The sequence below is a fragment of the Acipenser ruthenus genome, chromosome 9 (assembly GCF_902713425.1).
Source record: "Acipenser ruthenus chromosome 9, fAciRut3.2 maternal haplotype, whole genome shotgun sequence".
NCBI classification, from domain to species: Eukaryota; Metazoa; Chordata; class Actinopteri; order Acipenseriformes; family Acipenseridae; genus Acipenser; species Acipenser ruthenus.
This window is the reverse complement of record NC_081197.1, coordinates 43,754,108-43,780,381: the sequence shown is the minus strand read 5'-3', so window position 1 is coordinate 43,780,381 and position 26,274 is coordinate 43,754,108. Positions and strand designations below refer to the sequence as shown.

Genomic DNA, 26,274 nt, shown 5'->3' with positions numbered 1-26,274 from the left:
AAATGTGATCGTGAACCAACGTCCTGTCCGCTTTGTACATATTAAAGATCCCATAGAAACAAGACGTTAATGCAGTCAAAATATTCTGACAGTGCAAGTCAGTAAAATAAAAAAAAGTGTTCTCAACAGTTCTGAAGTTATTTGAGTTTAATGTTAGGATTTCTTTATATACCACCCTGTAGGCAATCTTTTGAAGTACTATTATACCATCACAGTGTGACATAACTAACCATGGCATATAAATGAATAATGCTCTTGGATCTAACTCTTCCCGTATAGACTACTAAAAAAATACCCAGAGGGAATACAAAAAAAAATAAAAAATTGGCTAATGATGAAATAGAGGCGATAATACTATGTGACATAGAAATAGAATTGTGGGTTATTATGCACATCGGTGCACATTCCTGGCCATTTCACAGGAGGAGGTTTGGGAAGTGCATCTAAAGTAGAACAGAGTTAGACCACCTCTGAGGGCAATAATGCTACCCTAACAGTGTTGTCTGATGCATTGCCACAGATTCTGACCCTGTCAGTGAGATGAGGTTAAAAGCTGCACTGCTTTCACACAGTGGTTAAGACCCTCATTTGGGGTGTGCATAGACGTTGATCTCACCTAGCCTTCTCCCTGCTGTACTTATTGAATAATTTTATTTTTATGGTTTTAATTTCAGTTTGATAGACAACTTTTTACTCTGTCCAAACTTGTCAAAGCACTGGTTCTTGCAGAAGTGCAGAAGCCGCAAGACATAACTAGCCTTCGTTTTCATGTGATCCTGATTGTGCCATTCCAGGTCATTTTAAAAATTCCATTTGATATTTTAATATCCATCACTGAACACATGAACAGTAACGTACCTGAATACAATGCTTATTTTATTTGAGATAGGAAAAGGTGAGAAAAGGGGTTCTATTTTCATCACACTGAAACTGTTTATATACCCCATGCCATCAATTCTTGCTGATTTTAAAACAGGGTGTTTGAAATATTAAGACAGCCTCCATTTTCCATGATGTCTGCTTTGGGGCAGCAGCTACAATTCAAAGGATTCAATTCTTATCATTAAACCACGTTTTATAGCAGGTATAAACCCACTCAGGGGTGACGAGGGATTATGCAGAAAGATGAGTTTCCCAGGAACCTTATTTAAAGTGCAAGGAGGCCTCTTATCAGTAATGCAGCATGAGAGAATGGCGAATGCAGTGTGTTAAAGGCCACATGAAAAATAAGTACAAGTGGTCAGGGTCTGTTACAGCAAGGGCTCAGGTGTTGAATCAGTCCAGAGGTCAAAAGAGACACAGACATATTCTAGGAATACACATACTGGCTTTAGTAAGATTAGGCACATATCTTGTATTCTATAATAGTTGGCAACTCCCTACATACAGTTTTGTGAGGCATAAGGCTTTAACTTTCTCCTGTTACTTTAGGACTTTATACTTACAGCATTCTTGTGTGTCTCTCCTATACTGTTTACCGGTTCTGTTCCAGACACTGAGGTGAGCATGAGTGAGTGACAGCTTATTCTATCAATTCAGTTCCACTTTGATATTAATATAAGGGTGCTGTCTGGTCCATCTGGTGGCTTTCATGCCCAGGTTGAACTTTGTATCTGCTTACCCATCAATCTACCCTTCTTACTCTGCAGCCCACGCTGTGAGATATTGAACTTGTACACTTTGTAAGCTCTTTCACCAAGAACCTTTTATATGCAACCTTTTATGTATCTTTTGAAATTGAAATCATGATGACTCACATGCCCCAGGACGTGTTTTGATGTCAAAACAGATTAAAGCATTCGATTACTATCATTAATTCAGTGCAGGCAAAACTCATGGCTATCATGATGGAAAAATGACTTACAATTAATACATGTTTCTTAAGAAACTGTCTCTTCTTTTTTTCAGTTTCACAATGGTTTTTAGATCAAGTCAAACCTATGCCTGTTTGACATTCTTGCAGCAGTAAAGTCATGTTTTTGCCTCATAAATTAAGCAACTGTCCCAATCGTAAGGGGTATTCATAATTAATAGGTTTGTCCCCGTCTATCCTGGGGAGATATCCCTCAGAGTCTCATTGTTGTCAGTTCTTTAGATTGCATTTAAAAAAAAAAAAAAAAAAAACTTCAATAGGAAATGATTTAGCGTACCTGAGCCTCATAAACAAATTATACAATTTGCCTTGATGAATCACACATGCTGCGGGTGGGTATGAAACGTTTTTTCTTTTGTTCTTATACCACTGATTAATAGGTCTGTTTAAGGTTCAATTGACTGGTATTGGAATAAGCCATTGTTTGATGAGCCTTTCTGGCAAGGTTGTGCTGCAATGTGTGGCATCCAAACAAATCACTGAGTAGCAGCAACTCAGAATTGATGTTCGTTGACCTGAGCACCTGGTGACCTTACTTTATATGATTTTCATTAGCAGTTTTTTTTTTCACAGAAAGGAAGGGAACTGCTCCTGTTAAAGTTACCAAGTTAGCCAAAAATAAACAAAATAGAATTTTAATTTAGAGATTAAGTCTTAATATATTTGTTGAGAGAGAGAGAGAGAGACAGAGACAGAGACAGAGACAGAGACAGAGACAGAGACAGAGACAGAGACAGAGACAGAGAGAGAGAGAGAGAGAGAGAGAGAGAGAGAGAGAGAGAGAGAGAGAGAGAGAGAGACTAACCCTGCTTTCACTTTATTGAGAACGACTGCTGTGGAATCGTACCAGACGTTACCAGTGCAGCTGTTATTGCCAAACCACAAGAAAGCCATATTTCTTTGTCATTGCAATTATAAATGAAGAATTATTTGGAACAAGAACTTTGTTGATTTTATTTGTATTCCAAAGATGGTAAGACTAATGATGATAAGCATGGTACAAGACTATAAACTGTTTGGAGAACATGTGCTTGATACCACATGAAAAGTCAAGGCATAAAACACATTCGTTTTTAAATAAAAACTTCTACATGTCATTAATTCAGGTCTCAGTGTTTTGTTGTCGGAGCTTGCTGTTTACTGACCTCTTGAGAATTCTGTAGTAACAGGAGTCATGTAATCCTGTGTAAACATTTTAACCCACTACAAACTGACATGTGTCTTTGAAGTAGTCATCTCATTTACTCCAAGTGCTTAATTTGTGATGAAAGAAACAGCAGAACCCTGTGTAAAACTAGTGTAGCAACCTGAAAACAATCAAGTTAATCTCCTTGCCTCTTTCAGAATTGCGTTACCTTGAATCACCTAATCCACAGACACCCGAGTCTCAATGCTCCTTTATGATCCTCCATATAAACATAATTAACACCCCCAGCCCACCCTGTGCTAATTATTGGATATTCCATGACTCTATGCCAGGACTATGATTTAATTAAAATAATAATAATAATAATAATAATAATAATAATAATAATAATAATAATAATAATAATAATAATAATTAATGGCAATAATTTGAAATACATTCTTAATCCTTTAACAACCAGGCTTTTTTGGCTTGTCAGCTGTCATCTTCTTTCTGTCTTAAAAAACAAAACATAACAGAATCTTTCATGGTAAACTACTGTCAGTTGAGAGATACCCTAGAACAACCCCTCGCAGATGCAGCCAACTCAGTCATTAAAGGGTCTTTTTTTTTTATAAGAATATGACAAACTTCAATGCATGTCACTAACCTTAGCCAGTCAGTTTAAAAGTAGTCAAATGGTCTTCTCTTCCTTGGGTTTCATTATTATTGTAGCTAACCCCTTGGCTAGTGCCATTGGGGTTCCTGACTGCCTTGTCCTCTTGGCCAGGCAGTTGTCCCATTTTTAAGGCAGAAAAATGTTTTGTATTTCTAATGCAATATTTGTTGATGAAAAGCATTTTTAGTAATTAAAAAAATGCTATCATTTGTTATAAATTAGAAGCTTGCTGTACAAATATATCATCCATCAGACATCCTTATTTGCAATGCTAATAAGTTAGGACAGGAAAAATAACATAGTGCTGATTCAGTCCCTTTGTTATATTTAATCAAAGTGAATCACATAACGTGACTCTTTTTTTTTTTGTTAAATTCACCATGCAATGAATTCTGTCATGTATGTTCATGATTAGGGAAGCAGTTGTCTTTTATTGAAGTTGATGGTGTGATTTCTGAAAGTTTATGCAGAGTGACTTTCAGAACATATTTTCAAGGAGCATTTGTGTCCTACATTTAACAGGAGTTTGTACTAAACAAGATCAGGCTCTTGAACTATACAAACTGATGCATCTTATTAAAACAAACCGCTTAAGCTATGAGTTCAGAGTAAATGTGGATAGATATTTATTGTAAATGGATATGCAGGTAATTGATAATGTGTTAGTTCAATCTAAACAAGTATTGCTGATCATTTGCTCAGTTTATGAAATTTATCATTACCCCACTGGTAATTTATTGAATTGAGCCCTATGTCCGAATTAAACAGTTAGTGGGAATTCAATAATAGTAAACCAATGAACAGTGATGAGAGCAAACTAGGCTCCCCTGTTCCAGAAAGTACTACGTTTTAAAAACACTAGGTCTGGAGTTAAATATTTGGAAGATAATGCTTGTAATGCTTAGCAAAACAAATGCATGAAGAGGGAGTTGTAATGTTTAGTATTTCATCTCTACTAGTGCCATTCATATTAACAAGATTTGAGACTGTGGTCTCTGAAGGCATACAGTGTGTTAATGTCAGGCAAACCAGCTTTTGGAAGCATAGGATCAAGGTCATTTCAGTGTAAGGCCCAGGTGACTTCCCAAATATTTCCCTTTTCAGCTTTACACATGGGAATACAATTCTGCTTCTATTTCCTGAGAACCTCATGTTTAGAAGGATTTTTACTTTTCTGGAGATGTTCACCAGGGGCACCTAATATTGCTAATTAAACATCTATGGAGGCTGAGAAGTGCAAAGAGACAGCAAATCTACCCAAAGCTGTAACTGCAACCAGGGGACTGAAACGAGATAGTAACACCACAGAAAGGGTTAGTGACGTCTAAAAAACTGCAGCCATAAAAAAAGGCAGACACATCGTATAGAAAGCGCTGCTGAAAGTTCAATTTTGTGATAGAATGATGGAAAATCAATTTTATGGTGAATGTTGCCATATTTATGAGTCAGCAACACTTTATTGCAAAGCAAATATTTAAAAAAGACAGAAAGGCATTTGTTTCTGTTTTATACTGCAGTGTTACTTAAATGCCTTTATTATTTAATTTAACAGACTTATAGTTTAGTTAAGAAGGCCATATTAGTTACAGAATCCATTTCCAAGATCTAAATAGACAAATACTTAGATGAAACAGAAATATTGCTGCACTGATAATACTGTAAGTGTCGCTGAAAAAAAGAAGTCATTCTGCCATAGAATGTAACTTCCAGCAGACGTTTTCTGAACTATGCACTTGCCTATACGGCTGCAGATTTTATAGATATCACCACCCTTTTCTCTGATGTTACCACCCCCACTCCACCACCACTAACCCTAACCCAAACCCTAACCCTAACCTTAATGTTTCAGAAAGATAATGCCAAAGGGATAGTTTATAACATCGGCATTTTCTGAATTTAATTTTTTTCTTACCTCTTCAGTATCTTTTTATGTTAAGACAGCTGAATTACTGATATGAAGTGGTTGCTCTGGGGGCAAAAATTAAAGTTGCACATCCTCTAGCGGTCATTTCTAAATCCAGCTCATTGTTTCATCTTTTAGAAAATGCAGTCATTTGGATAGCGCCATTCTTCAGGGAGCAGGTCCAATAAATAATGGCTGAAATTCTGTGTTTAACAAATGAAGCAGCTGGTGCAGCAAAAATAAGGCAAACTTTTTTGATTTATGAGCTACTCTTAATAACTAGGATTATACTCCATCAGCAGCTTTTGAAAGGAAATCATGCAGATATTTTAAATGGGACTGTGGAGGGGTGCCCCGCCCCTATGGGTATTTTATGTTTATATGTATGTGTGCAGTGGTGCACAAAGTGTGGGTTATATAGCACGGGTGATTTAAAATGTATATTTGTATTTAGGCATGGGGATTGCACAACCACTTCACGTGCAGATTAAAAAGCTATGTTGGTATGTGAGCACGGGGATGTGTGTGTGTGTGTGTGTGTGTGCGTGAAATAATGGGTGAAGGGATTAAGTTAGAATCCTAACATGCAAAAACATGTGGGAATGTGGCTGGAACCATGTGGCAAAGTGCCTGACCCTATGTATATAGTATATGTGCGCTGTTATTATTTACTTGGTGGTATTTTATTTATGTATGATTATTGTTTTAATTTGTATTTATTATTGTATATTATATTTGCGTGCGGACGGACGAAAGCCACCCGATGTTATTGTATATTATTTGTGGCCGGCAAATATTTGACAAGGATGGGGTTATTTCCCCATCCTTAATAAAATGTGAGAATGTGGCTGGTGCCTTAATAAGGTAATTGTTTGATCAATGGGTAGTTAAGGCTCCAGCCACAGGATATAAAAGAGATTGCCTTGGCTCATTAAAGTGTTGTTGTTGGAGAGTTAAAGAGACCAAGAGCGAATGCTACCAGCCAGTGAACAAGGTACTCGTTTTGTAAAGGAAATATAGTTTGTGTTTGTTTTAGTTGGCCATTGTGCCCTTTCTTTTTGTCTTTTCTGTTTAACTGTTTTGTTGTTTAATTTAATAAATACACGGCTGTGGCCATTTCAGCACCGTACTTTTGTTTTGACTACTGCTTCCTGAAACTGTGGGTACCACCCACACGCCACACAAAGCCATCTGTGACAAGCTGTTAATTGAATAAGTGAGTAAATGATTAATTAAGGCTCCAGCCACAGGTGTATATGTAGGGTGATCACGGGTGATACAAGGTTGTGTGTTCAGAGGCGCAACGAGAGACGTGAGTCGTGAGTTAAGGGGAGAAAGAGAACAGATCAATAACAATTGCTACGTGTACTGGTTCTACACCAGCACAATACTTGTTTGTTCCGTGTCTGTTTGTTAGTCTGTCTGTTTTGTCCACTGTGCTGTTTTGTTTTGTTCAGTGTTTTGTTTGTTAAAACCTTTTATTTATAACAAACCAGCGCAACAGCGCATTCACTCACAAAACTGTTCAACCCCTAGCCTTCAGTCCTAATAAGAGCAAATAGAAAACACAGTACGATTTGATATCGGAGCAGTTCAAGAGCAGATAAGTGTCGATAGATACATCAGGGTTAGATACGAGTGCAAGTGAAATACAAAGTACTACAGATCAGGTTAAGTGCAGGATTAAATACAGTGAAATAGGGAGCAGATAAGTGCAAGTTAAAGTGCATTAAAGGCAGAGTGCTATATTGTCCAGAGGGAGAGTTGAGTTTTACAGGTGTTGTCTGAATAGGTGTGTCTGGAGGAGGCACCGGAAGGTGGTCAGGGACTGGGCAGTCCTGACATCCGTGGGAAGGTCGTTCCACCACTGCGGGGTGAGGGTGGAGAAGGAGCGGGAGCGGGCTCTGGAGGCAGGGGAGCATAGAGGAGGTACAGCCAGTCTTCTAGTGCAGGCGGAGTGGAGAGTTTGTGTAGGAGTGTAGGGAGAAATGAGGGTCTGGAGGTAACTGGGTGCAGTCTGGTCAAGGCATCGGTAGGCGAGTACAAGAGTCTTGAACTGGATGCGAGCGGTGATCGGTAGCCAGTGGAGTGAGTGGAGCAGTGGAGTAATGTGGGAGAAGTGAGGCAGAGCGAACACCAGGCGAGCAATGGAGTTCTGGATGAGCTGGAACAGACGGGTGGCGGATGCAGGGAGGCCAGCCAGGAGGGAGTTGCAGTAGTCTAGGTGGGAGAGTGCCAGGGCCTGGACGAGGAGTTGCATGGAGTAGTTGGTGAGAAAGGGTCAGATTCTTTGTATGTTGCTCAGGAAGAAATGGCAGGTGCGTGCTAGAGTGGAGATGTGCTTGGAGTAGAAGAGGCAGAGGTCCAGGGTTAAAGCGGAAACCAGATTGGAGAGGGTCGAGCAGAGAGTGGTTAGACAGGAAAGCAGAGAGCTGGCGGTATACTGCCCACTCAAGGGTTTTAGAGAGGAAGGGTAAGAGGGAGACAGGACAGTAGTTCTGGAGGGAGGTGGGGTCAAGGGTAGGTTTTTTGAGGAGGGGGGTGATAGAGGCTTGTTTGAAGGCAGAGGGAAAGAGGCCAGAGAGGAGAGAGGTGTTGAGAAGGGAGGAGATGAAGGGGAGTAGAGCAGGAGCAGCAGCTTGAAAGAGGTGAGTGGAGAGGGGGTCCAGGGCGCACGTGGTGGGTTTGTGGCCCTGGAGGAGGGAGGAGAGGTCAGAGTCTGAGAGGGGAGTGAAGGAGGAGATGGAGGATGTTAGGAGGGGAGACAGAGGGTGTTGGGGTTGGAGCAGCAGGGGGGGGGAGAGGTGTTATACAGTTTGTGGATATCAGAAATTTTAGAGGAGAAGAAAGAGGCAAAGTTGTCAGAAGAGATAGAGGGAGGAGGAGGGGGGGAGGATTGAGGAGGGAGGAGAAGGTAGAGAATAGTTTCCGGGGGGTTGTTAGTGGAGGATTGGATAATAGATTAGAAATAGGAGCGTTTAGCACAGGAGAAAGTAGAGGAGAAGGAGGAGAGAGCGGTAGAGGTCTAGGGCAGCAGGGAGTTTGGTTCTCTTCCATTTCTTTTCAGCAGAGCGATGAGGCAGAGGTATGAGGTTAGAGGGGTTAGGGGAGCAGCGACGGAGAGAGGACAGAGGACTGGAGCAAGACGACAGAATAACAGGGATGTGAGAGACCGTCATAGCAGTACAGGTGAGACAGATAGGTACAGTAGTAGTGGAATCAGGAGCGGTGGGGTGAGGGTACAGACCTGTCTAGTAGTTGGAGTCTTCCAGAACATGTTACATTATATCAGACCACTAGAGCTAGGCTGATTTATTATATGCATATGTGTGGAAAGGCAGGCTAGCCTAGACTATACATGCGTATTAAGTTTTTAATGGTGATAGCAGGCTACTGTACCTTCCCTGCTACGGTGCGTGAGTGACCAATTGGAACCATTACCTCCTGGACACATAAGGTTATTTTGTTGTATGCTCTCTGTTTTAATGTGTTATGTACAGTATATTTGCTTTTTCATAATAACAACATCACTGTAACCTAAACATATCTTACATGAAAATATCACATGCAAAACCCTTAGACATGAGTAGCATGGATTTGTATCAACGTAGCTTTTTGTTCCTATTAAAATTCTTCATAATTTACAAAGATGTTATTTGAATGAGTAAGGAACAGACCAACTGTTGCTTGAGAATGATTTAGCAAAGACAAGTCTCTGAGATACTAATGGGAGGGGTATTCCATTAGCACGAAACATAATCGTCTCCCCAGGTTCAAGCAGCAGGTAGGTGGGTTACTGTAGATGTCTAAGCAGTGTAAGAGGTGGTTAATGGCATTAGGTTAGATTAGGTCTGATAAGTATTCTGCTGCAAGTCCAAGCAAGGTATTGTAGATGGAAGTCAGGATTCTGATTGCTTATGGTTACAAAAATAAAATAAAATAAAACAGCACACAACAAACCACAGTACGTGCCTCCGGGTATGTGTGTGTATGTGTGTGTGTATATATATATGTAATACACACACACATACCCGGAGGCATGTACTTTCTGTCAAATAGATCCTGACATCCACGAACACTTCAGTTTTCTAATCATTATTATTATTATTATTATTCATTTCTTAGCAGACGCCCTTATCCAGGGCGACTTACAATTGTTACAAGATATCACATTATCATGACAGTTACTAAAATGCATTTGATTTTTGAATTTGTATAAATTGTTATTCCTGTAGTCTTGCCTGCAGTCCAGGCAGGAGTTATCTACTGGCTGTATGTGAAGCTTAATAAATAAGAGCAAAGAACAGTTCAGATCATCATTTCTTTCTGCCTTCTTCACATTTGTCATAGTTTCCATTTCTGGGGCGTCCACTTGGAAAGGAGCAGTTTGTACAGTTTCCAGACTCTTGCTTGAGTAGCACAAAATAATTGTGCCCTCCTGGGAAGTTTTCTATGAGGCAGCTACTTCTGTGTCGGTACTGTGTGAAGAAGCACAGATGCCTGCTGCCAGAACCCAGTGCTTAATCTGACCGTCAAATTGGGTTCACAAAAAGCCTTTCAGGTTGCCCTCAGTGCAACAACTGCTGCATTTTATTACAGCGTGAAATTGGAAGTGAAAGGCACCCATGGCTGTGACTACTTAGTAATGCAGAATATGTCACTCTTTGGGTACCACACCACAAAAAAAAATGCAAGTGCGTTGACATGCAAAATCTTTTGCTAGGTGCTGTTCTGGTGCACATACCATGTAGCAATTTCCTTTTTTAAAACTACTGCAAGACTAAATGGCTTTCCCTTGATATTGATCCAGTAGAAAAAATAACCAATAGGCAGCTGTGCTTCAGTGATGCTTTGTTGAGATGTAATTGCAGTGGTATCAGTGCTGGTAGGTTGTCTGCAGTCTTAATTGTGGGTGATTACCTGTCCAGCTATAAAAACTATGAGACATACAAAGATGTATGTTTATTTAAACATACATATTTGATGGAAGACTTCATCTTTGTTGGATGGGGGAAATGGCAACAATTGTGCACTATTGCACCCCACATCAACAGAACGCTATCGACACTACTGCATGCGATTACAGTACAGTCAGCTGCAACTTTCAGAAAAAAACAATAATCTTGATCAATTAATGTGTTAAACCTCTTTTTCTATATTGCAGTTTAAAAATCTGTAATTTCATCCTTCATATAATGTTCCTTACAGCACCCTAGGATTAAAGACAAGTATAATCACCTTCATTAGACCGCTTAAATGACATATAACACACATACTGTACATGCCACTCTGAATGACAGTGTGAGCAAGCTTTGGGAGGATATTAACACAGTGATATGTGCCTCAAGACTCCACAGGCCTCCATAAAGAGGTTATCGTTCATGTGTCAGCTGAAACCAAAGTAATTGCATAAAATATGCTTTAATCTGAAGTTCACACATGAAAAGTAAGCTTTATTAGTGCTTAGCTTTATCAATGCATATTTTTATTACCTTAATACTCCAAAACATATACAAATACAGACGTCATATTATCTTTCAAAATAAGTACATCTGAAACTTGGTAGGGTGATGATATTATTTATGATGGTGTTTGCCAAAACTTAGACTATAATTAAGCTTGATCAAAGTGCCTTTAAAAAAAATACTGTCTACAAAACTATTTGGTTTTAAACCTCAAATTGCTGTATGGATGACATCATGCATTGTGTGAGGAGTCAGAAGGAACACAGTAACACTGCACTAGTTGAGTAGTTTCACATCAGTAGCCACGTTACAACGAGAACAGACCCCTTGTTCTCTAACCACCCGTGTTGGTTCAAAGATAAGTTTTTGCTAATTTTTGGGGGGAATAAAAAGCTTTTTGTATTTTGTAGAATGATTTGTATCTTTATCTGAGTTGTGGGAGAAGGAGAATTGCTCCAATAAACATTATAGATAGACATCACTGTTGCAGGAGGGATCATGATCTGGATACACTGCCGTGTTTGAAGGAGATTTCACAGCAACCTTTGGAATCAATGAGGCTCCTATGAATCCTTTATTGCTACTTTAACTAATGTGTTACATCTATACAGAGTGTGCTATAGTAGGTACGGTTTGCAGATGTATTTCTTAAATGCTAATGATCCCCATATTTAATCATTTTGAACTGTAGTTTGATTGGTTTTTACAGGCTGTGTCCTCAGATTTGTTCCTGCGGAAAATTTGCTCTCTGTGGGTTTAAGGATTTGCTGTTTGCATTTTAAATGTGTTCTACAATTAATTGGCAAAAATAAATAAATAAAAACTAGACAGTTATTTAAAGACTGCACAGATCGTGGTTCTCACTTGTCAAAATGAGAAGTTGAAATGTACAGTATTAAATCATTTGAATTACCGGATTCTGTCGAGTCAACGCCCCTGTTTGAACGATCTCCCCACCCCAGCTTTTAGCTGACAGTCAAATTTTCACCATTTTTAATAACCATGCACAAATAATGCCTGAGGGGAAATGTCACAGCTCACATCAACAGAAAAAAACTGCCTAGAAGTAGTTACTCTGTGCATTGAATGACTCAGGGTTAGGGTTAGGGTTATCGTAAGTCCAGATAATGAAGACGTTTGGCGGTTTCGGATCAGATGGTACAGGCTCAGCAGTCTGATTGATTACTCTTTCCTGTTGTTACGCTACAATCAATTTTTTTTAGACACTGCAAGAGCTTGTAACTCAGGCATTTTTTTTGTATTGAACATTTTAATGCTATAGGGCTACTTTGGGTGTTAGTTTATTATTTCGTGTTGTGTTTTCACTCTGGACACTGCAATTTCTTACTTGCAGAGATTATGTAAAGACCTTTATTTTAGTGGACTGAAAATTTCACGTGTTTATATATTTTTTAAAAGTAGCGACTTTTATTTTAGCGTTTTTCACCTACAAATGTGTTTTTTCATGGTGTGGTTTTGCACTGGACGCTGCAGCTTTAAAGTTTAATGTTTGTTTTGTAAAAAGATTTTAAATGACAAAACAGTGGACATACTGCAGCAGTTTTGATGTATTTCACCAGTCATTAAATATGTTAACTGCCCTTCTTGATTCTTTATCGTGACTGTGTGCTGTGCTCCACCTTTGAATTTCAAGCATGCCTAATTGTAAACATGATCTATCTACCTAATATTAAAAATACTCCCTCTGCAATAATGCCTGTAATTTCGGCCCTGCCTGCGTGAACGTCCATCCACACACACACTTTTGCCTTAATGTCAACTTTATGTCCCCTGGGCATTGACTCGTCAGAATCTGGTACTATTAACAATGTGCACCCTCAATGAACTATTGTTTTAGCAGCATTTATTTTTGTGTGCATCTCATGTTTTCTTTTTCTTTTTCCCACAGCAGCAATATTACTACACAGAGAGCTTTGTTTACTGAATCATAGCGAGGGATGTTAAATAAACTGCCAGCTGTCTTGAGTGTGAAGGGAACTGTAATAAGTACACAGCATTTTGTAGTTATGGGAGGTTTGAAGTGTTCACAGTTTTCATCTTGGGTGTCATTATTGTACTCCACGGAGACATCTGCTTTTGCAGCTGCTGTTGGACAACATACAGAATAATCCCATAGCAGCATTTCATAAAGATTAAAACATTATTTTATTAAATATATTATTGTAATGTTGTTATGTATGACATTTACGAAAGGTTACAGTGTTGCATGCATTTAAAACTGGTATCCCTGAGGGAAATTCCAGAATTGACCAACTGATGATTTTCAGGTGGCTAACTAAGCTGGTCCAAGAAAAAACAAATACTTTACTGACATCTTTTTGTTGTCTAAACGTCAACATTATTTTGTTTGCTGTAAACCTTGTCTGCTGAGTGGCCAGAAAGAGGCTGTGGCAGGGCCCTGCACATAGTTAGTGGGGCAGGGTAGAAAAGCCCTGCATGTAAATAGGGGGCAGGGCAAAACCCTGCTGATTTAAATGTATTGTGTTTATTATTTAAAAGGAAATGTATTGTTTGTTTATTGTAGAACGGGTGAATGTATTATGATTTATTTCATGTTTAGTTAAAAACACAATGTATTAGTATGATTTAAAAATGTATGGTTTTGTGTTTCAAAAGACAAAGTGTTTTGTTTTAGTGCAGCAATGTGGATGGGGTTAAAAGCCCATCCACTAAACTCGTGTAGAATGTGACCATCTCTGGACTGATTCATTTATTCTTAATCCAGAGATGATCACATGTATAAAAACCCAGCAGCTTTCGTGTTCAGGGTGAGTGTTCAAGGGGAGAGAACGAGAGCGAGTGGAGAAAATCAAAAACAAAACCAAAGGTAAAAGGAACAGTAAGCAGTTGCTACTTGTGCTAGGCAGACCAGCATGGTATTTGTTTAACCACTAATGGCTTAAATGTGGCAGAATGGGAGCTGTCATGCTGTTTTGAAAGCAAGGTTGGTTTATCATGTGAAATGTGTTGGCAAATCCATGTGGGTTTGAAATCATTAGCTTGTGTTTCACTTATGGTTCTGCTGGACTGTAGCAAAAAGTACGGGAGCTCAGTTTCTAGGCATGGCAGTGGGAGCAGTGGTCTGTGTTATGATTGCAAACATAGTGTGGTCCTGGCATAACACAGAGGTTGTGAAAAACTGATCAATTTAGCATACTGTCAATAAGATTAAAAGGATGTCAATCATGGTTTGTGCAAAGCATAGAAAGCAATTGTTACATGTCTCACAACTCGCAGTTTAATCTGTCACACAGTTATTATTTTACCAGGAGATGTCAAGTTTTAGTCTTTCGAATATTGTGTTTGTAGATTAGTTTGAACCTGCAATAGAAAAATACTTTATTGGTACCTCAGCTGATGCCACAGACTGTTTTAGCTAAACCATGGCAGGTCTAAACACTGCTGTCCTTTAACTCTATTTTAAACCTGCAAGTGTTTTCCATTAGGGGGATTTATTGGTCCTTTTAATATTAGCCTCAGTAAATATTATTTATTTATTTATTAGCAGACACCCTTATCCAGGACAACTTACAATTGTTACAAAGTATCACAGTACAAAGTATCGCATTACAAAGTATCGCATTACAAAGTATCGCATTACAAGTTATCACATTATACAATATCATATTACAGAATATCATAATACAGGTAAGAGCAGTTCTGAAAGTACAATAAGGTCAAACTCAAGTAAGAGCAAAATAAAGAATACAGTAAATTATAAGTAAGAGCAAGTTCGACTAAGAGCAGCTAAAGCTTATAGTAAATAATTGCTTATATGAGTAAAGTCCAGTAAGAACAGGTAGTAAGTATGATAAATGGATGAGAATGATTTCAAATAAGAGTACAGTTACCTGTAAGAGTAAAATCAAATACAAGATATGGTAAGTAGTTATAGTTAGGAGACGGATAGCAGAGGCAGGAAGGCCGGCCAGGAGGGAGTCGCAGTAGTCAAGGCAGGACTATACCAGGGCCTGAACTAGGAGCTGTGTGGAGTAATCGATGAGGAAGGGGCGAATTCTGCGTATACTGAGTAGAGATGTGCTGAGAGTAGGAGAGGGAGGGGTCAAGGAAGGAGAGAGGGTGGTGGATTCAAGCGGAGTAGAGATAGAGAGATCAGCAGTGGGGGAGGAAGAGGGGGGAAGAAAAGGAGGTCTGATTTGGAGAGATTAAGTTTGAGATGATGAGAGTGCATCCAGGAGGAGATGGCCGAAAGGCAGGTAGAGATACTGGGGCTTCCATTTGATGTGTACACTAACTGCAGTAAAACTGTAGCATTTACACTTAGGACACTTACTGATTGCGCAAATCCACAAAGAAGCACAATCTCCAACGCAACACAATAAAAAAAAACGTAACTAACATTGATAAATTGTGCATTTAAGCACTGTAATTAGTAAAACAGTGCACACCATTCAGTGAGCAATACCAAATATACTTAAATAAACTGTTCAAGTAACAAAGCAACGAATAACATATGCAATTAATTTAGAAATTCAGTTTAGTTTAAACTAAAATAAACATTTCTTTGTAGTAAACTAAACTGAAGTGTGTAAATGTTTAATCTGATACCCCTACTAAATACAATACATTCTGATGAAACTGATCTAGTGGGTTCGGGTTGCCGGAAAACTGTCATTACCAATAAATAAAATAAAAAAAAAATGAGTTATGGCAAACCTAATTAATTTCTGTACTTGCTAACCAAAAAAACAAAACAAACTGCAAGTAAGTACATACAGTACAGAACTATCTGCCCTCATTCAGTCATATTCCAAATGACAAAGGACATATCCATCATGAGCTATGCTTAATGTGTTTAATACAATTATTTCAGTAATGACTAACTTAGACCTTCCCAGTAAGAAATAATTTAAAGAACACACATTGGTGTTTGTGCCAAAGTGTATCAGGTACATGCTTTTTCCAAGTGTATTTGAAACAAAATCCTCAAAGTGTGCTACTTGATTTAAGCCAGAAGGAAACTCTGCCGCCTTAATAACCCCTATCTGATAGGAGCTCTATGCTCATGTAAACTTTATTTTCTTACCGAGTGCAGTGGTAAACATTTATTAGACATTTATACAGAATTCTTCACTGCATCCAACTGAATATACAGCATGCATAGATACACTGTAAGCTGCTCACTATTAAACAGGCCAGCCGCAGGCACAAACCCGTGTCTTCCTTTCCTCTTTGATGTGGCGTCTTTGAGGCTCACACTTTGTTCTCTTTTCAGTGCCTGGAGCCTTGCAAAGAAGCCTGGGATTTGAAGGAGAATCAGTGCCAAAACTTATGCGAGGTACGCCAACCTTCAGGCACTTTTCCTTTTACCGTTTTCACTGACAGAAAAACATGTATAATATGATTTTATAATGTTTGAAAAATTATGTGGGAATCTAGTAGCAGTTGTAGACAATCTAGATTTTAAAAATGACGTCCACTTGACGTCAAAACATGTGCAGACATCACATTTTAATTTAAAACTATTATAGGCAAGCTAAACACATTTCAGACATGCACTGTTGTTCCATAAAACATGTTTCTTAGTTATATGAGAAATGGGAGTGAGAAGAAGCCACTGTATTCTCTGTATTTTTTTTTCTACCCCACCTAGCCTCTGTTTCCCAAGAAACACTATGAGTGTCTGACCAGCTGTGAGTTCCTGAAATCCATCCAGTCGTTGAAGCAGGGAGACTGCCCAGCCCCAGAGAAAGCCAGTGGATTTGCTGCTGCCTGCGTGGAGAGCTGTGAGGATGACAATGAGTGCTCAACTGTGAAGAAATGCTGCTCCAACGGCTGTGGACACACCTGCCAGCTACCAAAAAATCTGTACAAGGGTGAGTCAAGATAGTGACAGTGTAGAATTTTTAAAATTCTCTTTAACACAGTTTCAGTACCAATATTATGGGAGTAACACCACCTTCCTTCAGCAACAGGTGTTATTGTCAATAGGATTTACAAATGCGACCACGTATTGTAATTCTGTTTTCATATCAAGTTTTAAAATTAAGGTTTCTTTAACACTAGTCTAGAAAAGTTTATTTAATTCATGTAAACAGTCACACAAACATCCAAAAAATAACTCATGAGTTAAAGTTTTCTAAGTAAGGCCTCATATCACATGTTTGGTTGCTCCTGGCATTACAAGCATGCACTGAATATAGTTCAGTAGTTTGGGACAAACACCAATCACAACATGTTTTAGTACAAATATTTATTGGGAATAAGGTGGAGTATGCAACATTACACAGAAGTATGTTATATATGCGCATTCATTTGGCATCAAACCTAACTTGGTTTGAGGGCTCGCTGCCTGACCCCCCTTAGATAAAACCTAAATTTTTAAAAGGGGTGGAGATGGGGAGGTGGTGGGTTATGATGAAATGAGAGGTAAGTGTTGTGGAGTTGGCCCGGGAGGGGCTGGTTGGGCTGGTTGAACTGGTTGAGTGGATCTCTGCTCCGGGGAAACAGCAAACAGGTAACTGTCCGACAAAACTGAATAATCTGGAATGTTGAACATTATGAGTGCATGTACGATGAAATCGAAATGCAAATGAGAGGTAAGTGAAGAGGGTATTTATAGTGCTAACAATCTTAATTAGAATGTGTAAATTGAATGATTCTATTTGGTAACGCAGAGATTGGTGGCTGACCCTCCTCCTGAACTTTAGTTATAAATTTAATTTATTCCTTGTTAAAAACTGCCGTCATTTCTAGCACTGCTTTTTAACTGGTATAAAAAATTTTGTTTTTCAATGGGTCATGTCAGTCAATTTAATGGGAATGTTGTTTTATTAGTTGTAAGCTTACAATGTAAGGCACCCTGCCCCAGAAGAATTAAGAATATTTATATAGCAGGTGGATAAAATTATGAGGCACCCTCACCCATCTTTGTTATCTGTTGTATTAGGCTAGTTATAGGTATGGATGATAACTGGTGATATCAGAAATCAATAAAATATGAAGAACCTCGAACTGAGAATCTTTCCAACAGATAAATCATGATATACTGTGTTCCAGAAAGGTGCTGTTGAGAGAATGGGTAATGTTTCAAAGTTAGAGCACTTTCCATTAGACTGTACGCCGTTTTCTTCACAGTGATTCACTGATGTGGCAAAATGACTGCCTTATTGATTCATTAAAACCCCATTGTTAATTGATTATAAATTATTCTGTGAAAGTCTAGCATTTTACGAAGATTACACTGGATTTTAAAACAATCTTTTACAGCATAGTATACTTTTTAATTTATCTTTGGGGGAATTGGGCCCTGTGTGGTTGAACAGTAAGAAATGACCAACATTTTATTAAAGAGAGGTCTCAGCTTGTGATAGTTTAATAAATAATTCTTAAAATATTGTTTTTGTGCATTTATTTTTAATATGTGCAAATATGTATAGTTACATTTTCTTACTTTTCCTCGTTCTGTTTGTAACATTTTTTTTTTTTTTTAACCAACTGCAGGGTTAATGTTAATGCTAGGGAGACAGCATGAGTCACAGACCTATGACAGAGGGACAGGACAGTCACTGCAGTGCTAAAGAAAGGGAGATTTTAGCCATTTGTTTTCCCTGAGAGCCTTTGTGGAGGGAAACAGAGTGAGAAGAGATACTGAGTGAGCCTAAATAGTTAAGATATGGTAGGTCTGCCTGGCCACCCATAGATGGAAAGTCAACACAGGTTCAGAAGGAGGGATACTGGAAGTGACGGAGAGTAAATGGAAAGTGACATGACTTATCAGTGATGGATACACTGCCTTTGAAAAAAGGCAGAAAGAATATTAAGAGGGACTTAAGGAAAGCAGAGGGGAGACACATACCTATTATGTGTAGCAGACAGATACCTATTTGTCTACACAGAGTAATAGAGTATGTGTTTCTCTTATCTAAAACTAGCCTTTGGTAATGTAAACAGAAAGACTTGCTCTCTCATTAAACAGAGTGCACAGAAGTGTGGAAGAATGTGGCAAACAGACATCAACAATTTATATTTTAGTTACTTAAATCTCAATTGAAACATGCATGAAAGTCAAACAGTTTAACAGAATCTGCTAAAATAGCCCAAACCCAAATAATCATTAAGTTGTTAAGTTATTGCCTTAGACCTTTAGTGTTATGTGGGGTGTATTTATTGAATTAACAATCAAAAAGATTATTACCCTATCTACATTTCTTAAATAATTTGATATAAACACACATTAAAACCAAGGGCTTGCCATTAACTTAACAAGGTGATGGTGCACCATTTAGGTAGGTGAGTAGGGCCTGTAATAGGTGAGTAGGGCCTGTAATACCATGTGAATAGTATATGCTTAGACATATATAGTAATGATGCTGTTTTATTAAACCCTAAAAATCAAAATGAAACATGTGCATCCTAGATCAATTACAAACCACATACTGTAAATATGAGCTGTAAAAGAATGAATCCCACATTAGCTGGGTTTCCAGCATTGTTGAATAAAGAGTAAGCATTAACCGGCAATTTGCAGCTGCTGTTTCAGCCCTGCCTCTCCCAGCAGGTGAGGCAATTAGGCAGAGGTGTTTGAAGAGAGACAGCAGCTAAGCATGTAATGAACTCTCTCGAGTAGCTGACTGAGTTGAGTTTTAAACAGATAAGTCAGTCCCCTCTGCTGATAGAGCCAGTCATTTAACACAGCAGAAACACTGGTCTCAGGGTTCCAACATCAGTCATCAGTATCTCCTATGAAGCCAGATACTTTTGAATTAATTTTGTATTCTGCAGTATGGTATACTGACTGGGGTTGCATGAGGATATTATGTTAAGGACTGTGGGATCTGTAGAAGGACTTTAGCAGCAATTCCATGCAGTGCAACATGTTTGCAGTTTTATTTCAATAACAACATCAAGGAGTGTATTCAGTCTTTTAGTATTTCCTCACTTTCATGTATGTACCTGGTACAGCTATGGCTAAAAGTTTTGCATCACTCTAGAATTTTAGGATTGAGACATTGATAAAAAAAAGTGTATATGAACATTATTTAGATATTTTATTGTAATAAAAAAAAACACAACAAAATGATATTGCAAAAGTCTACCAGAAACCATAATAGTATTACTTAGTATTTGCAGTGCATTCCATTGTTTTTAAGACTTCCTTAAGAACATAAGAACATAAGAACATAAGAAAGTTTACAAATGAGAGGAGGCCATTCAGCCCATCTTGCTAGATTGGTTGTTAGTAGCTTATTGATCCCAGAATCTCCTCAAGCAGCTTCTTGAAGGATCCCAGGGTGTCAGCTTCAACAACATTACTGGGGAGTTGGTTCCAGACCCTCACAATTCTCTGTGTAAAAAAGTGCCTCCTATTTTCTGTTCTGAATGCCCCTTTATCTAATCTCCATTTGTGACCCCTGGTCCTTGTTTCTTTTTTCAGGTAAAAAAGTCCCCTGGGTCAACATTCTCTATACCTTTTAGGATTTTGAATGTTTGAATCAGATCGCTGCGTAGTCTTCTTTGTTCAAGACTGAATAGATTCAATTCTTTTAGCCTGTCTGCATACGACTTGCCTTTTAAACCCGGGATAATTCTGGTTGCTCTTCTTTGCACTCTTTCTAGAGCAGCAATATCCTTTTTGTAACGAGGTGACCAGAACTGAACACAATATTCTAGGTGAGGTCTTACTAATGCATTGTAAAGTTTTAACATTACTTCCCTTGATTTAAATTCAACACTTCTCACAATATATCCGAGCATCTTGTTGGCCTTTTTTATAGCTTCCCCACATTGTCTAGATGAAGACATTTCTGAGTCAACATAAACTCCGAGGTCTTTTTCATAGTTCAGTATCTCCCATATGATATTTATAATGCACATTTTTATTGCCTGCGTGCAGTACCTTACACTTTTCTCTATTAAATGTCATTTGCCCAGTTCTGAATGCTGTCTAGACCATTTTGAATAACCTTTGCTGCAGCAACTGTGTTTGCCACTCCTCCTATTTTTGTGTCGTCTGCAAATTTAACAAGTTTGCTTACCATACCAGAATCTAAATCATTAATGTAGATTAGGAATAGCAAACTCCTCTCAGGCATGGACTCAATGAGGCACTGAAGGGTTGAGTTATCATTTAGATTCCTCCAGGCATCCTTTACACTTGAGTCCAGTATATTTTGGTTGCATGGTTGACTTTTCCTGATTTCCTGTCCTGCCAGACCCCAAACATTCCCAATTGGATTGAGATCTGGCAAGTTTCCTGGCCAAAATTGAAGTGGCGTGATCCTGTCGTCTTCTAACCATTTATTCACTTGTTTGGCTTCATGACAAGGGACTCCATCATCATGGAAGTAGAAGTCACTGTTGGGAAAATGGTTCAGAGCCATAGGGAGGAGATGATCTTAGTGTTTTCAAGTACCAGTCCTTGTTCATAGCTGCCCCCTTTTGTAAAATGTGTAGGGATTCTGTGCATTTGGCAGAAAAGCATCCCCAGATACAGACAGTTTCTGGGTGTTTTGTCATTGGGACAGTACACTCTGGCATGTGTCTTTCTCCTTTGCGTCTTCAAACTCTTAATCCACCTCGATTCCCAAAACAGCTGAAGGGAGACTGGTCAGAGAAAATTACTTTGGCCCTGTCTTTGTATGTGTGACAAAAGTTCAGGCAATCTTTTTCTTGCTCAGAAGGGGCTTATTAGTAGGCCTCCCTGACACCAGACTATTCTCCAAGAGACGCCTTCAATCCAACTTCTTTCCATTGCTGCAGTAAGTGGACACTGGCCGTCCTGTCACTCAAAATTGAATGGCATAGGTGGCGTTCCTGGCGAGCAGTGCTGACTTTTGGGCATCCAGACCTGGGAGCAGAATTACAGCTTCCAGTCTTCTTTTATTTCTGGATGATCTTAGATACTGTGCTTTGGCTGGCATAACCTCTGCTGGCTATCTGATGACTGCTAAAGCCTTCCTCATGAAGTGCAATGATGGCTGAGCGTGTGTCCGAGGAAGTATGGCTCTTCCCCAGGGCTTGCTCTGAAGTTACAACATCTATGTAAGAATCATGCTTGTGTAGCTTAAATCTACTCACTACCACTTCTAATGGTCACCTTTTGATTACTTACAATTGAGTAACTCGTGTCAAGATTTGTGACGTCTTTTTGGAAATAGCGCGGTTTCATGTTTCGAAATGTCACATTTTACCATTTTTATCAGTTTTTCGTTAAGTATTGTATATGGAAACTACAAAACGGTATGTAATTTAATATGTTAACGTAACATTATTCAGTAGGTTTCATTCGACTTCATGAAGCAAAATTAGATCATTCTCCGGTGATGCAAAACCTTTGGCCATGCTGTACATTCTCATTATAATTTGTTATGCTGTTGGCATTCCTAGAACCTTGTGGAAGTGATGGATTAGAGGAAATGCATGGATTTCACAGACCTCTTGAACATTTAGCAGCTGTCTGGGTGTATTGGCTTAGTGAACGTTGACATTCAGTAGCATTGATTTGTTCACACAAATTGGAGCAAACTCTCTAAAGTAAAATATATTGGAAGGCTTTTTCACAGGTCCTGGAAAGGGGTGATTTGTTATTGCTGCACTGAATGAGTTTCTTTGGGAGCTCTAAGAAAGGTACAGGCTGAGAGGAACATGATTTTGAGGTAGAAATGAAGGTACTGTACAGTACCTGTGTTTGAAGACAATATAGAATCTAAGGCTCTGCTGTAATCTAAAAACTGGCATGGCAACAGGTCAATTTGTTCCAGAGCGCACACCACTGTTATTCACATGCCTGGGGCTTTCATATTACATAACTGGATGAACGTGTATATTTTGAAGACTTATAACTTGAGTTTATCCAGAGGGGAGACAAGGTCAAATGGTTTTTTTTTTTTTTTTTTTTTTTTTTTTTCCTAAAGTGGATTAGTGGTTAGCCTCATTGTCTATTAATTGGGAGGTGAAATCTATTTGGCGTACCAGTGGCTTTTTCATGTGTCTAAAATGAGAACCCTGATATTGGCAGTGTGACTGTTCTTGAAGAATATGGATCCTCCTGTGTTCCTTCCTAGTTTGCCAGGTCTGTGCTGGGTAATCCAGAAGTCTGACTGGACAGCTGTAACCTGATCTATGAGGTTTGTGGCTCATCACTCTGCCTATGTATTATACTTTTACATCATCACCTGAATATAAGATACAATCTCCTACAGGGCTAAGAGTCAAGGCACCTTATTTGTGTTTTACATATTATGACAAGATAATACGTTTCTTTGGTTGCTTCTTTCTCATGTCACGTTAAGTCATTGGGCAGGGGAATTGATGTACACGCCAACTGTTTAAAGCAATGCAGCGTCACATACAACTGTAGTAATCTTTACCAGCTTCAGGATTCGCTGTTGCAGCAGATACCAACCAAGCCCCCAGAAGCTTACTACAAGTAAGAGATTATGAAATATTAACTCAAAATGATTTCTGAACTGCCACAATTTAAAGTAAATTTCAATTTACCATGTAGGAGATGTAAAAGATCAATTTAATGTTGATCCAACATTTCATCTGGGCTGGAAAAAAAAGTGGAGGGGTGGAGGTTGCATTTAATTAAATCTACAAACTAGAGCTGTACCAATATTTCATTATTTTTTCTGCCTTTTAAAATTATTTATAGAAGTCAAGGTCCATCCGTCAAAACCTAACCAATGTTAAAAGTTTATTGGATAATTAATAAGACAGACAAATCCCTTTGATTGAGTTTATTGATGCACAAATATTACCACGGACTCATTTGTTCATGACAGATGAAAGGCTAACAATTTACATAATACAAAGGCACGATTGCTGCTGTATATCTGGCTGCAACGCCGGTGGTTTTGTGTATGTGTATGTGTGCAAAATCAGTCAAAACACACACATTCAGTGCTTGACTGCTCTTTGTACCTCATTTAACCCATCTGGATACAATTACATCAACCAGAGAGGGTTAGTTACTACCAATCCTTGGAAGTCCAACAGCCCCTAATGCAAAGCAGATGGGGAATATTCTAACATGCAAATTGGTGGAATTATTATACATCATTATCAGGATGGAAATGAAAGAAATCAAATGTATGTTCTCTGTATTAGATAAGACTTGGTTTTCCAAAATGCGGAAGCTCGGGCAACAGGCTTCGAAGACGGATTCTGCACATTGCTTTCAAGTTGCTGCTTGCTCATCGAAGTATGTAAAAATAATGAAAGGGTGTCTTACAAAAGCGATAATCATAGTGAAAGCAAGGTATTGTATGAGATTTCCAAAACTTTTGCAGGGGTGGCTACAAAACTGTATTATGTCTATTCAGGAGACATCTTACTCACTCAGTGACAGCTCTTGGTGTTTTTAATGACGCAATAGTACCCAAAAAATGAGAAAAGGGCAGTAAAAGCTGTATTTACAGTCACTCCCACTAAGGAGTCACCAGCCAGGGAAGCCCAGAATAAATGTCTTCAATTGTTATGAGTGAATGGCAGTATCACTTGGTTAAGCAGATACCTATCATAAGCAGCCCACAAGTCCAGTCCCTGGTTTCTCCCTTCTTGATATTGCAGAATGGTTTTGATCATTAATGGGCCAAAGTCTTTTCCTTGCAGACTACACACTAAACAAAACATGACAATGGAGGTGATGCACTTATTTAAAAGTACAGAAAGAACTGTTATAATAAATAACATTAAGTACACATTATAAGCAGCTTATGGTGCATACTAGGTGGTTGATTCAATCTAAAAATACTAGTTTTACTGCTTTTGAAATTCTAACAAACTTCCAGTCAAGCACCACTGCATTAGTAAACTTGTGTTAAAATTCTAGACCCCTTAATTTAAAATGCCCCTGGAAAGGTTGATTAAATGCAACTATACAGCAGGGAAATAACAGAGATGCTGTATTTTGTGACTCTATCAACCCTCTAGATACATTTAGGAAACGTGATGGGAGAAAAAAAGAAGGAAAATCATCATTAATTAATTAAGTTGTTGGACCTTTGTTATCAAATACAAAAACACCAATATGAATCGTGCCCAAGCACCATAAAGCGTATCTCTCTTTTTTCATAATAAATAATAATTCAAGGTGATGAATTGTATATTTAGCCAAGATGTTGACACTGTGCTAATTACAGTTATTGAACTTTTTCCTTTTTACGAAAAACATATCATTTTTCCTTATTCTCATCAATGTTTGCACAGGGATAGAATGATACTTTGTTTAAATGTTCATATGGCAGTAATGAAGTAATAAAACCTTGTGTTCTAGGAGCTCCGCTGAAGCCCAGGAAGGAACTGAGCTTTACAGAGTACCCATCTGGCCAGCTGGAGATCAAATGGTCATCAAAGTTCAACATCTCTGTGGAACCAGTGCTTTATGTAGTCCAGAGACGATGGAACTACGGAATACACCCCAGTGAAGATGATGCTACTGACTGGGAGACTGTGGCTCAGGTATGACAAGCAGGAGGTCAGGCGTTCATGGTGGTACAGTACTTCCTTACAAGCAAAAGTTGGATATTTTATATCGTGTGAAAATGACATTTTACAGTATGTGTGTGTGGTACCTGAAGGATCCTTTCTTGTGAGTTTATTTAACCTTTCGGACCCACAGACAACAGATGAGCGTGTGCAACTGTCTGACACCCGGGCTAGCAGGTGGTACCAGTTCAGAGTGGCTGCTGTTAACGTCCATGGAACAAGAGGATTCCCTGCCCCCAGCAAACACTTCCGCTCCTCCAAAGGTTTGTGTGCCCCTTTTTACCCCAGATACTTATCTTCAATTACTGCCACTAAGGATTGCAATTAACTCAGACATTTTAAATTGGGCAGAAACTAAAGCAGGTAGTAATATGGAAGGATTTATGAATCTACAATCTATACAGTACCAATATACTGTACTTTAGAGTTGAGGGGCATTCACATGTTAAAGAGGCACTATGCTGTACACTACAGTATGCCCTACCTTGTATTTTTCTCTGTCTAAGCTACCCAGGGCCTTAGAATAAATGGTTAGCAAATGTTGCTATTTTAATACTGAAATATTAGTACATTCTTGTTTTTAATACAGTTGAAGTGTATTTTAATGATCTTAATTACTAAACCTCTATTACTAAACCAAGCACTGCTGTGCATTCAGGTCGGTTTCCTTGCAAGAGTCACAATTGCTATTGAAACTAGACCAAATTTGAGTCGTAGGTTGAATTGAAACTCAAGTGAGCTGAGACCAGCAGT

At 38.6% G+C, this 26,274-nt stretch overlaps 1 protein-coding gene across 1 annotated transcript in view; it reads left to right on the top strand.

Moving 5' to 3' along the window:
• The window catches only part of LOC117405351 (anosmin-1-like), a 62,661-nt gene that overhangs the window by 20,988 nt on the left and 15,399 nt on the right, over positions 1-26,274 (top strand). Inside the window, exons 3-6 of the mRNA XM_034008326.3 lie at positions 16,304-16,366; positions 16,682-16,904; positions 25,310-25,494; positions 25,655-25,784. Coding sequence (XP_033864217.3) covers positions 16,304-16,366; positions 16,682-16,904; positions 25,310-25,494; positions 25,655-25,784 — 601 coding nt within the window. The remainder of the gene's footprint in view (positions 1-16,303; positions 16,367-16,681; positions 16,905-25,309; positions 25,495-25,654; positions 25,785-26,274) is intronic.